Source organism: Mustela erminea, chromosome 9, assembly GCF_009829155.1.
Source record: "Mustela erminea isolate mMusErm1 chromosome 9, mMusErm1.Pri, whole genome shotgun sequence".
Lineage (NCBI taxonomy): Eukaryota > Metazoa > Chordata > Mammalia > Carnivora > Mustelidae > Mustela > Mustela erminea.
This window is the reverse complement of record NC_045622.1, coordinates 38,530,549-38,543,859: the sequence shown is the minus strand read 5'-3', so window position 1 is coordinate 38,543,859 and position 13,311 is coordinate 38,530,549. Positions and strand designations below refer to the sequence as shown.

Sequence of the window (13,311 nt, the reverse complement as noted above, 5' to 3'; positions counted from 1 at the left end):
CGGAGGGAATCTGGGATCTGAGTGTGGAGGTGCGCTCAGGAATTGAGGCCTGAACCGGGCCAAGCAGTTCTGGGCTCTAGGACTCAGGTGCCCCTGAGCCGGCCCCCAAGGGAAGGAGAGGGAGGGACGCACTCCTTTTGGCAATGCCTGCACCCCAAGTCCTCCTCCCATTCCTACATTTTCTCTGCTCCGTGCCCATGCTTAATTACTCCCTCTAGGCCCCTCCCTACGGGTCCGGGCCCGCTTGGGGGCGGCAAGAACTCCCGGCGCCGCCGCGACATCGCGCTCCCTCCAGTGGGTGACAGCGCGTGGCGCGGTGGCTGGCGCGCGGCGCCAGACGGTCCACGATGCTGGAGAACGGCTCTCTCTCCAACTGCTGCGAGGCGGGCGAGCTGGCCCGGCGCCGGGGCTGGCCGGGGGAGGGCAGCGCGCGGCCCTCCGGTACCGCCTGTCCTCCCTGGGAGGTGTCTGAGGTGTTCATCGTCACCACCGCGGGGGACGTCGTGGGCAACCTCCTGGTCAACCTCTCGGTGCTCAGGAACCGCAAGCTGCGGAACGCGGGTGAGCGTCACGCCCGCGTCTGGGGCAGACCTCTCCCTGAAGTCCGGTCTCCATCCTCACCCCTTCACCGGTCCCCGGCGCCCCGTTCCCTTTTCTCTAACCTCGTCCCCAAGTTGAGCCCTGTGTTCAAAAGGTGGGGGAGCTGCTGCCTTTCCCCGACGTGCGGTTCTGGCGCCCACCTTTCGCCGCTGCCCGGAGCGCACTGGGCACATCTGTGCCACGTGAACTGAGCAAAGCTTTTCTTGTGCACTTTTCGGCGGGGCGCCCGCTCTGTGGGAACCCACGCGGCTGGAAGCTTCTGTCATCCAGGGCGCCCCAGTTTGTAGGGGTCCAGAGGCTGCCTGTATCCGACCACAAGAATCTCGGGATTTTTAACACCTCTCTCCCTCCCCTGCAGTGGGTGGTGAGACAAGGAAGCCCAGGGGTGGGGTGGGGGTGGGGAAGTTTTGTGTCAGAAACTTCTCTCCAGGTCATCTGAAGACCTATTTCCAACCCAGAGAGTGCAGTTGCAGAAATCTGCAGGCTCTGCTTCGGTGGAACTACATTACTTTGGGATAACGTGTTCTTTTCTGCAGATAGGGAATTCGTGGGATTAAATGAAGATTAAAACAGCGATTCGGCAAAGTAGTGTTGCAATGGGGAAAAGTATGTTTTCCCTTCTGTTCACTCTCATTTCAGTTTTTCCTGGAGGGAAAATTTGGAGGAAGCGGATGTTGCCCCAGAGCTGGGAGTTCTTGCCATCCCCAAGTGTGCCCTGACCAGTAGAGAGGGACCTAGAGGGAGTAATTAGGCGTGGGCAGGGGCGGAGAAAATGTAGATTTGGGAGGATGACTTGGGGTGCAGGCATTCCTTAGGTCTTCAAGGGAATAAAACCAGGGGGAACTCTGAATTCTGACCCTGAGAGGTCACTGGAACATGCTGACCATTTCATCGGGGAAAGCTCATGGCCTGGTTGTCAATTTGTAATTTCCTAATATGGGCCTTACTCCAATTTGAGTGAATTACAATGAAAAGACAACAGCAGAAAGCCAGGCATGTCCTTTAACCACGCTTTCCTAAGAAGGCAGACCATCCAGAAAGGCCAGTTGTAGTAAATGGGTGTGTGTGTATATATATATATATACATATATGTATATATATATATATTTTAAGATTTTATTTATTTATTTGACAGAGATCACAAGTAGGCAGAGAGGCAGGCAGAGAGAGGAAGGGAAGCAGACTCCCCGCTGAGCAGAGAGCCCAATACCAGCTCCATCCCGGAATCATGACCCTAGGTGAAGACAGAAGCTTTAACCCACTGAGCCACCCAGGCGCCCCGAGGGTATATATGTTTTGTGTTCTGGCTCCAGTATTTTTATCTACAGAACAAACAAAAAATAAAAATAGGAGCTTCTGTTTATAATATGGGAAACAACGCTGTTAAGTAGAAACAAGCTTTCTGACTCAGTGATGGTTAGAATCATCTGGAATACCTTTTTCAAGATATTGTCATGTCCTTTGACTAAAAGCTTATATATTAGGAAAGAGCAAGTCATGCTGGGGGAAGAGATGTATTTGATATTTTTTATTGTATCGTCCCTTTTCAGCTGTCACAAACATGCATCTCCTGCACCGAGGCAGGAAGGAGGCAGGGCTGGGCCCTCCAGGTTCTGACTCTGACCCAGTTCTCTCCCTGACTAACCTGGTGGGGTGGGCTATTGGTCCGTGGTCAGAAATTTGAGCTGCCTGAGGTTGGAGGGGTGGCTGAGTAGGGGGAGTGTGGCTTCCTTTTACATGAGGCAGACAGGCATCTTCTCCTCTTCCTCGTCCCAAGGAGGGCTGGCCTCTTCTGCTCTCCTAGCCGGGCTCACAGAAACCTTACTGATTGGGGGAGCATGGCTGGAGGTGGGTACTGGGCTTTCAGCTGGCGGCCCATTCCCTGTTCTCTCCTTCCTCCACTCTGTTAAGTAGGCTATAGCCCAGCACCAGAAGCATAGCTAAATGACATGAATTCCTGATACGCTGGTGTCTGCTCCAGCCTCGCAATTTAACCAGCTTTTATTTGAACACTGGCTTTATTGGTAACAGTCTTGAAAAATCTGCTATTGACTTCCATTAACCCTTGGCACAGTGAGATTTCGGAAGGTGCTTAAAAACCGACGGCACTTAGAATTTGCCCTCTTTCCTCGAGGAATCGAGTCTCTCTACTCAGAGTTTAGGGTGACTTTAAGAAACCCTCATCTCAGACTCTGGACTCCAGGAACCGAACTGAGGGTTACAGAAGGGAGGGAGGGTGGGGGGATGGGGTCACCGGATGATGGGTATTAAGGAGGGCACGTGTGGTGATGAGCGCTGGGTGTTATACGCAACTAATGAATCGTTGAACACTACATCAGCCACTAATGATGTACTATATGCTGGCTAATTGAACATAATAATAATAAAAAGAAAAAGAAACCCTCATCTCAGACCTTTCTATAATTAAGTCTGGTTCCTTAATTCACTGCTATTAAGAAGATAGGACCGTGGCAATGAAAACACTTATAGGTCCCATAACCAAGCCACACAGCCCATATTACGATCACAGACCTTTCTCAGCAGACATCCGTATCTTTCATGTGACTGCTGCAAGGGCAGCTCTTTTTATCATCCATCACAGCAGTGATCCTGAGAGCAGGTTGAGTGGTTAGCTGAATTGTCCTTTTTTCCCAGGATCACGCTGCTGGACTCCCCCCTGGCTGCATGTGTTGGGTTGACTTTTTCAGAGATGGCACTAGAGAAAGAGAGGGAGGGATGGAGGGAAGGTGGGAGACAGATCCAGAACATTGACCCAACTTGGAAGGTAAAACTATGTGTGCATTTCACACTTGAGTGCGTGCTTCCTGGGGACCTGTCCTATTTAGGGCTGTCCTGACAGCATCTGAGGACATTCCTGTGCCTGCCATGGCCATGCTTGCCTTGGTCTAGACTTTGCCAATAATAATCTCTGTGTTTTCAGTTTTCATCTCTTCCTTTCTCTGCTTTTCTGGAACCTTCCCCCATCAAGTTCTTTCTCCCTCTTCTGTGTTTTCAATGTTTGTCTCTTTCCCTTTAGCCCACACATGCACCCACACATGCACCCACACATGCAGGCATGTACACACAAGGGTCTTCGGTGTTAGGGGAAAAAAAAAATCCTCCCTTGATTTTATGTTCTTTTTTTTTTTTTTTTTAAAGATTTTATTTATTTATTTGTCAAGCGATCACAAGCAGGCAGAGAGGCGGGGGCGGGGGGAGTGGGTTCCCTGTTGAGCAGGGAGTCTGCTGCAGGGCTTGATCTCAGGACCCTGTGATCATGATCTGACCTGAAGGCAGAGTCTTAACCCACTGAGTCACCTAGGTGCCTCTATGTCCTTTTTTCCCTTTTTTTAAGATTTTCTTTATTTATTTGAGAGAGAGAGAAAGAGAGCATGAGCTAGGGAGCACAGGGCAGCAGGATGGCGGGGGAGATAGGGGAGAGAGAGGGAGTGAGGAGACGGAAGAGCAGACTCCCCGCTGAGCAGGGAGCTCGGTTTGGGACTCAATCCCAGGACCCTGAGATCACAACTGGAACGAGCAGAAAGGCAGCCGCTTAACTGACTGAGCCATCCAGGTGCCCTGATTTTAGGCCTGTTTCTGAATCCATCACTACTCTCTCCTTCCCTTCTCAGCCAGACATCAGTTTCCATGCACTGGCTACCTCGTGGCTTCCCATTTCCTCTTCAGGGTTCTGGAGACTGGCCTCTGAAATGCCCGCCTGTGCAGTGTGTGACTCTCAAGCCTACGCACTCCTTGAAAACTTTCATTCCTTTGGCTTACCTCATGCTAGTTCTTCGGATCTCCTTCTTTTCCTCTCCCAGACACCTGATCTCTGGGCGTCATTCCTGGTTCCTTCATTCCCCAAGTTCCCATGATTTTTGTCTTCTAATATTTCTCAATATTCCCCTTTCCGGCCCTCCGTCCTCTCACTGCCTCATTTTACACGCTCATCATCTTTAAAAAAAAAAAATTATTTGATACAGAGAAAAAGAGAGAGCACAAATAGGGGGGCAGCAGAGGGAGAGGGAGAAGCAGACTCCCCGCTGAGCAGGGGAGTCATGACCTGCGCCAAAGGCAGACACTTAACCACCTGAGCCGACCAGTCACGCCCCATGCTCACCATCCCTGGAACAAATTACGTCTGTAGTGTCCAGACAGATTGCCAGGCTCCCTCCTCCGATGGCTGACCCCGCTGGCAGAGGCATGCCATCCCGTCAGTGGCTGCCCTGTCTGTACAGCATCAGACTCTGCCCACACAGCCCTTCTCCCTCTAACCCGTCTAACAAGACAGCCTTGCCTCCCTCCTCCCATCCTGCTTGTGAGCCACTGCTGCTCCCATGCCGCCGGACTCCTGTGCACTGCCTCATCTTGGAGAGCTCCCTGCCTCTCTTCTGCCATCGAACTTCTCCTTCAGACCCCTCTTCAGCTTCCCTCTGTGGTGGTCGATGTTGCTTATTAATACCAAGCAGGGTGTGGGGCTGGTCTCCCTCCTCTGGCTGCCACATGCCCTCCCCAGACAGAACCCACCTCGCCGTGCTGTTGTCCATGTCCCGCTCTCCCCAGGGCACTGCGAATCTGTTGAGAGCGGAGACTTGTACTCCCTTTCTGTCCACAGAGCTGAGTACACAGTAAGACAAAAACACCTGTCTGTTGAAATGAATTGAAAATGGACAAGACATCAGGAGAGCAGTGGGACAGAAGGAATAGATTTTGTGTCACAAGGTAGGGGGGACTCAGTGACAGCACTCAGCCTTGCTCATGCCACCGGTAGAGTTTTTGTGGAACTGAATGGCTTCCAGCACAAAAAGCCCATAGTCCACCTCACTGGCACCATCCGCTCAGAGGTGTGCCTGCTCCCGCTGCTCCTGTGTGGCTAGCGGTCTCCAATGCCGCCTGGCCTCCCCCAGGTTGTGCCTCCCTGCCTCTTTAGGGAGTTTTCCCCCTGCTGGTCTGTCCTGAGATTGCCCCCCATCAGGCTGCCCCTAAAATGTGAGCCTCCCGCCATTACCTTCACCATCCAGAAAGTTGGTCCCCCAGAAGAGAGCTGAGAGAAACATGTCCTTACTGGAAGGTCAAGGTAATCTCCGATAACAGGGGGGAAAGCCCAAAGGGTATCAGGTATTCCTGGCCCATGGGTACAGTGCCTGATTTCCCGGGCTCTCTGGGAGGAGTTGTGAATGAGTGGACACGAATCCGTATCTAGGACAGTTGGGTGTTATGTAAAGAGAAGGGATATGAAATTGACATTGGAATTGCCCAGGAAAACGTGGAGGATTTGGTTGCTGAACACACAGGTCCTCCTCTAGAGTCTGCCCTGTCCTCCGGGCACCCACGGATGCTCAGTCCATGACATCTTTTAACCAGACATAGGGACTGCACTGCAGGCTTCCTGATTGGCATTTTCAGCCTGACAGGTGTTTTGCATCCCTAGTCAGGGGGGAGCTGAGCCCACCTTTCCCCCCCACTTGCTGACTGAGGGTGTAGATGATGAATGAGTAGATAGACTAGTTCTGGATAAAGGCCGTTGGAAGGCTTGGAGGAAATACTTAATAGACCCACAGTCCCTGCACTCCAGGCATCGTAGGGTAAGGTGGAACCCACTTCATCCCGGTTTTATGCTGCTTCCGACCACTCACGGAGATGCCACTTGGTGACGGGTGTCTTTTGACCGGCTCAGCCTGCAGGGGTTTGAAGTGCCTATTATCAGCTGAACACCAAACTGGACTTAAACTTGGACTCCCTCCCTGATGGGACTTGAGCTCTCCAACTTCGGGTTTCTGCTCTGAATACTTTCTTATCTCTTCACCAAGCAAAGACAAACACATTTTAAATCCCATAATTATGTCTTTAGCTGAACAATCAGGAAAGCTCATAATCCTCTTTAATTCCTCCCGTGTAGCTCTCAGTAGCCCAGGGGTATGAAAACTTTCGTGTTTGACTGCTTTATCCCCCCCACCCCACCTGCCGAAATTGCGGGTCTGTATTTAGCCCGAGACATCACAAAACTCTGGACATACCAATGCCTGGATTAGGTCTTATGATTTAAAATACTTCTTGCTGAAAGAGTAGAATTTAGCGAGTGGAGAATTGGAGTCCCCAGTGCTTAGGGAGTTCCCGCCGGTCACTGTCCTCCCCGCACTGTGACTTCTCCTATCTTATCTCCTAGGGATTGTAGTCCAATGTTTGGAGTCTCTTTCTTGTTCTTTTGACACCACTAATAATATAAAAGCCGCCATAATAAAAAATAGCTGCTATTACTGTGTGCTCACTACATGCCAGATAAAATCTCTCCCATTTAGAAGAAAAAGAAAAAAACCCTGTACAACCCCCCCACCAAAGGGATATCCTTTTGCAAGTATCACTCCATTTCTTTCTTCTCTTAAAGCCAAAGCCGACTGGGAAAACAACCCACGGTACAAAAGTTTATTTTCCAACATTGGACAGAACCGTGCCCTTGTGAATAGTCAGAGGTGTCTGAGTCAGAGGTGTCTGACTTCCTAACTGCTGAATTAAATGGGCTTGCTTTCCTGTTCTTTCTCACTTTGGTTGCCCTTGACATTTCTTTTTCCTGATTTCCTCCTGTTTCTCTTCTTTCTCACTCTTTCACTGTTATGGCCCTGGGCAAGTCACATAATCTGAGTGCCAGTTTCTGGAAATGGAAATCACGAAATCAACCCTAAAGGATTCTTTTGAGATACAATTGAGTCAATTTATGTAAAGGCACATTATAAACTTGAAGGTGCTATACCAATTGTGGTTTTGTTGTGAGTATTAAGTGTAATTGAAGTAATAAAATGCTATCGAAAGAGTTTCCAAATGATCTCTGTTGATGCTTATGGAAGGATGTTTTGTAATAGGCATCTCAGTTAAAAAAAAAAAAAAGTAGATGCTTATGCTCTTAAATATGTTCTCTTCTTTTAAGTGGTTGAAATACCCCCATCCTGCTTTTGTTTACTCGATGAGCTTACTTAGCTGGCCTCTTTGTTTTTAATTAAAGCACAGTTACATTTCAACTTGCCCCTTTTATGATTCATCCATACTCTCTAAGATTTTCAAAAATAATGTGGTTTTAGTGGAAAACAATCTCTGCCCTCAAGGAACTTGGGAATCAAATTAAGAGCTTACTTTAATATAAAAATGCCTTGTTTAAGTATTTGTAAGGAAATCAGGTTTTTAACAAATAATCTGCCTATTGTCTTCCAATGCTTATCTCCAGAAAGTAACTGATGAAAATATTTCGCATTCATTTCGAGACTACTAGTGTTTCCTATGTCCTTCCTTTCCCATACAGATCCCTTTTGAGGAAAATAGCCATTCTAGGAAGGAAGTAGGCCAGTGGTAAAGGTCTTTGTGATTTTCTTCAACTCCTTGGTGAATTTTCCTGCCTGGTCAGCCCCATCTCCAGGCCATCTTAGCTCTTCCTCACTGTTCCCTTATCCTGGGCTCCCTCTTGGCTTTCAGCACACTGAAGGGCTGTCTGCCTGCTGTTTCTCTGTTTCTCAGCCCAATAGCCCTGTTGGCATCTCCCCAGCGGGGGGCCATGTCTTTGACCCATCCCTGTGCCCTGTAAGACAGATGGGGTAGGCACTCGGCAAGTATATTGTATGCTTGAATAGGTAAAGGATAGAAAAAAGCCTCAAGGCACAGGAAATTCAGCCCTGTTAGAAATGATAGCTTCTCTGTTGAATTCCCTATTTTAACCTTTGCACATCTTGTTTTTATTTTTTATTTTCTTCTCTGAGACCACCAGCTTTGTAAGGGGAGGAGGCATGCCTCTCTCGCTCGCCATGCTTCCCTCGGCCTTGGCAAAGGCAAAGCTCTTCCCTAGCAGATACTCAGAAATATCTGTTGAGGAAATGACTCCATGACTATCTATTTCTACACTGGCTTTTAGCTCAGTGACCTAGGACAATTTAAATTTAACAAACTCTTTGGGCCTGTTGGGTGGTCACAGGGAGAAGGGGTAAGGGATGGAGGTGGCTTGACCTTCTGGAACTCTCCTATCTGTTGAAGACTTGATCACTCAAGGCTTGCTGGCTTTTTTCCCCAGGGTTACCAGATCCTTCTTAAGAAATAGATTTCTTGGGGCAGCTGGGTGGCTCAGTCGGTTAAGCGTCTGTCTTGGGCTCAGGTCATGATCTCAGGGTCCTGGGATCAAGTCCTGCACTGGGCTCTCAGCTCAGCAGGGAGCCTGCTTCCCTCTCTCTCTTTGCCTGCCTCTCTGTCTACCTGTGGTCTCTCTCTCTCTGTCAAATAAATAAATTTAAAAATCTTAAAAAAGAAAAAGAAAAATAGATTTCCTGGAAAAAAGGGAAGAGGAAGCGGGAGTGGATTGTGGAGGGATGTGCTTTTCCTATGATCGTTAAAAGGGAATTCCATATTAGTGAACAAAGGCCTGCTGTTGAAGTCTGTCTCCACTCACACACCCTGTCTGGTGGAGGCAGATGGGAAGAAGTCACGCCAGGATGTGTGATATGAATATTCATTAGACGCCTGCGCAGAGCGGGCTGAGCGGTGCTGTGCGTGTCCTGATGGATTTCTCACCTGTCTGGGGAAGAGACGGATAGACGACTAGGTCTCCCTTGACTACCATCCAGACGGGACCTGGCTTCTTACAGATGGGAGACAAAACAAGAATTTTATTTGCCTAATTTGGAAGGATGTCAAGAAATCTGGGAGACAGTACGACGTCTGGGCGGGTGAACCTACAGCAGGAACTGGTTGATTTCAGCCTTTCAGGAACAGCCCGAGTAATAGGGGAGAGTAATTGAATCACTCTCTCTGTGGAGTTGAATGTGTTCTTCCCACTATTTACAAGCTGTTCGCCAGCCTCCGGGGCATTATTAGGGGATGAGCCACATTAACACGGCGGAGCTTGACTGGCTTTGGGGGGAAACAGCTGGCTGAGCTGGCAGCCGCTCCCAGCAGCCCTGGACTTTCTCCGCACGTGCTTGCAAGTGCCAAAAGCTTGTTTGTGGCTCTGCTGGGACCCCAGAGGGCCCTGCAGGGACCAATATCCCTGTGTCAGAAAGAAGCGATTTTCTTCCCAGAAGCAACCAAGTGCGTGTAAAGAAAAGGAAGGGGGGCCTCTAAAGAATAGGGGGGAACCGGCAAAGGAACAGTCATGGAGAAAGAAGTTTCAGGAAGTTGCCCAACTTCAAAGCTGCAAAACAGATTCCCCAGGTCATCCCACCCTCCAGCACCACCTCCCAATGCCAAAAAGACACTTAGGATTCTGGGAAGAGACGAGGACAACTGATACAGCTGAGAACAAGAACTCGGAGAGGGGAAATGCCTCACCGTCTTGAGACCAGGTGAGGTCTGCCTAGGAGAGTCAGAGGCTGACATCCACCAGTGGAGAACGCAAACAAAACTGGGAATTAAGGGCGCCTGGGTGGCTCAGTGGGTTAAGCCGCTGCCTTCGGCTCAGGTCATGATCTCAGGGTCCTGGGATCGAGTCTCGCATCGGGCTCTCTGCTCAGCAGGGAGTCTGCTTCCTCCTCTCTCTCTCTCTCTGCCTGCCTCTCTGCCTACTTGTGATGTCTCTCTGTCAAATAAATAAATAAAATCTTTAAAAAAAAAAACTGGGAATTAAATGGAAAAGGAGGAGACCTTCTCCGCCCCTGGAGTAGGTCCTCAGATGCGCATTTCTTGTCAGGCTGTACCAGGCAGAATTTACCCCACTGAATAAATAGATCCCTAACAGAGTTGAAGGAGAAGGAAGCCTGCCGTTCAAGCCGAGGCCAGACCGCTTTACACCCCATATCTCCATGAATGTCTGGAGAGACAGGAGAGCTCACCACCTTGTAAGCATTTTAATCATCCAAACGAAGGCTGCCTGGGGGTATTCCATATTCCCACACCCACATGGAGTGCATCCTGTGGAATTTTCTTGGAGGTGTGCTGAATGAATGTGGGTGGGAACAGGGGAAGCCTGGAAGCAGCCCTTTCTCTGCCTTGTGGGTTTATAACTGTAGTAGTGGAGTTTCCCTCACCTGAAGGTCTGACTTGGGGAGAGGGGAACCCCAGCCGGGTGGTTCTGAGCCTCCCTTTCCCCCTACCCTCTTGAAGCCAGACTGCAGACTGGCCTCTCTGATTGCTGCATCTTTTGGACACTTTCCATCTGCCCGAAGCTTTTGCATCCCCGAAAAGGTTATATCAGCCTCTGCAGCACACAGAGCACACGCGTGGTCATGGTGGAGTGAGCACCCTTAGCTCCTCGGGAATTCCCTCTTGCAATCGTTCCATCCTCTCTCTGTGTCTAGCCACTGTAGGGCTGGCAGCTCGCACTTCACCACATGGCAAGAGGCCAGAGGACTTGGAAGATGACACTAGTACCTACTGCATGCCAGGAAAGGATATCAGCTCCTGGGCATGCAGTAGGTGCTAAAACCATACACTTGGTGAACGGAACAAGTCATATCAAGGATGGAGCTTCTCGTGCTCTGAGCTCTGTTTTGGCCACCCTTCTGAACTCTTGGTGCCTTCTTCATGAGTCAGTGTTTGCTTTAGACTCCAAATGCTTGAGAAGTAGAAATATTGGATTTCTCAATTTGGCTTTAGCCCCAGCTCTTCCCTAGGATCCTGGCCCAGAACATGCCTGAAGCATATCACTCAATGGATGTTGTGGTTTTCAGAGGCTCTCTCGATGGCTCCTGAGGCTCTCTCGGGCTAGAGAACTCTGCATTCAGAGGAGGAAGGCAGTTCAGAGAGCTGGAGAAGGTGCGGGCAATGCAGGGAGGCCACTGGAAGCCGCGAGACCCCACAGGATGGGACTCTCCGCCAACAAGGTTGCCTGACTGTGAGTGTAGAACCCAGATGAGGCAGGCAGGGGAACGCCAGAACACATGGTTCCTACTCCCAGAATTTTCTTCGATCCCACCTGCAAGATGCAATTCACATTTAGAAAACTGAGGTAAAGACACTTAGAAAGTAGCCTGTTGACCAGTGCTGGAGAAGGAACAAAAGGAGACTTCCAGAGACACTTGTGGGAAGGTGGGAGTGTGGGTGGGGACTGGTGCTAGTGAAGCCACTTTCTGGATATTCAGATGCTTCTCCCTTAGAACCCTTGCCGGAGTGTCAGTGATGCAGAGCTCCAGAGGATCTGTGCTTGTGGTGAAAACAGTCATCATCCGTGAGCACCCATGGTGCCCCCAGGACTTTGCCCCATCATTTGATCCTCACAACTATAGTATAAAGTAGGAATCACTATTCCCATTCTACAAATGAGGAAAATGAGCCTTGAGGCCTTGGGGCACTTGGGTAAGTTGCCTAAGCCGCACAATGTGTGAGAAGAAACACAGTCTGAGCCTGAATTCCATGTCCCTAAAAGCCACTAGGTCCCCAACCCCGATACTAACAGTGACATAGTTCATTTTAAGCGACTGGATAAAGAGTAGAATGTTCTCCAGGCTAGGAGCTGTGGGGTCTCTTGCTGACTCTTGCTCCCTCTCTCCTGCTCCAGGCAATTTGTTCTTGGTGAGTCTGGCATCGGCTGACCTGGCGGTGGCCTTGTACCCGCACCCGCTAGTCCTTGCGGCCATCTTCCAAGATGGCTGGGCCCTGGGGGAGGCGCCCTGCAAGGCCGGTGCCTTCATGATGGGCCTGAGTGCCATTGGCTCCGTCTTCAACATCATTGCCATTACCCTTAACCGCTACTGCACATCTGCCACAGCGTGGCCTACCACCAGATCTGCTGGCCCTGGCACATGCCCCTCTATGTCTGCCTCATCTGGCTCCTCACTGTGGGGGCCTTGGTGCCCAACTTTTTCGCGGGGTCTTTGGCATACGACCCGCGCATCTACTCCTGCACCTTCATTCAGACGGCCAGCGCCCGGTACACGATGGCGGTGATGATCGTTCACTTCCTCCTCCCCGTCGCGGTCGTGTCCTTCTGTTACCCGCGCATCTGGGTGCTGGTGCTCCAGGCCCGCAGGAGGGCCAAGCCGGACACCAAGCCGCGCCTGACGTCTGGGGCTTTCTGACCATGTTCGTGGTGTTTGTGGTCTTCGCCATCTGCTGGGCCCCGCTGAACGGCATCGGCCTCGCAGTGGCCATCGACCCGGAGGCAGTAGCTCCCCGGGTCCCAGAGGGGCTCTTCGTGGCTAGCTACTTCCTGGCTTATTTCAACAGCTGCCTTAACGCCGTCGTCTACGGGCTCCTGAACCAGAACTTCCGCAGGGAATACAGGAGGATTGTCTCGGCCCTCTGGAACCCCCGGCGCTGCGTTCAGGATGTTTCCAAGGGCAGCCAAACTCCCCCTTTGGGGAAAGCCCAGCACCCAGTCCGGTTAGACACTCTCTAGCCTGGATCACCAGCTAGGCACCAGATTCGTGAAGCGGTAGGAGGAGATCTGCCCCAAGGGGGAGATCGGGCAGCATTCTGGGCTACGCCGTCCTGTTGACGTGATGGCATATAGCTTGTGAAACATCATCGTGTGGACATGAAGCCTGTCAGCACCACAGGTTCAGGCTGGTCAAAGGAGGCCAATAGCTACAGGGAGGCGTGTCCCAGCACCGGCTCCCGCAGATGCTCTGTCAGTGCGCTGGGCGCTTGGCGCCTTCGTCAGCCAAGGAAGGGACAGAACGAGGACAGGTTTGGGGTCAAAGAAGCCAGTGACTTCCTATGAGCTGCTCTCTCCTCCTACTTGGGCCTCCTTGCTTCTTCTTCTCTCTTCCCCAAAGGGCAGTAGGAACGGATGTCTTCCTGTTG

General features: G+C 50.7%; 1 protein-coding gene across 1 annotated transcript; it reads left to right on the top strand.

Annotated features, from left to right (window-relative positions):
• The first annotated feature begins 347 nt into the window (after positions 1 to 347).
• On the top strand, positions 348 to 12,904 carry MTNR1B (melatonin receptor 1B). Its single transcript, XM_032359711.1, is given in 4 exon segments — positions 348 to 561; positions 12,065 to 12,259; positions 12,262 to 12,555; positions 12,558 to 12,904. Coding segments are annotated over 4 exon segments (1,050 nt in total).
• The last annotated feature ends 407 nt before the right edge of the window (positions 12,905 to 13,311 follow it).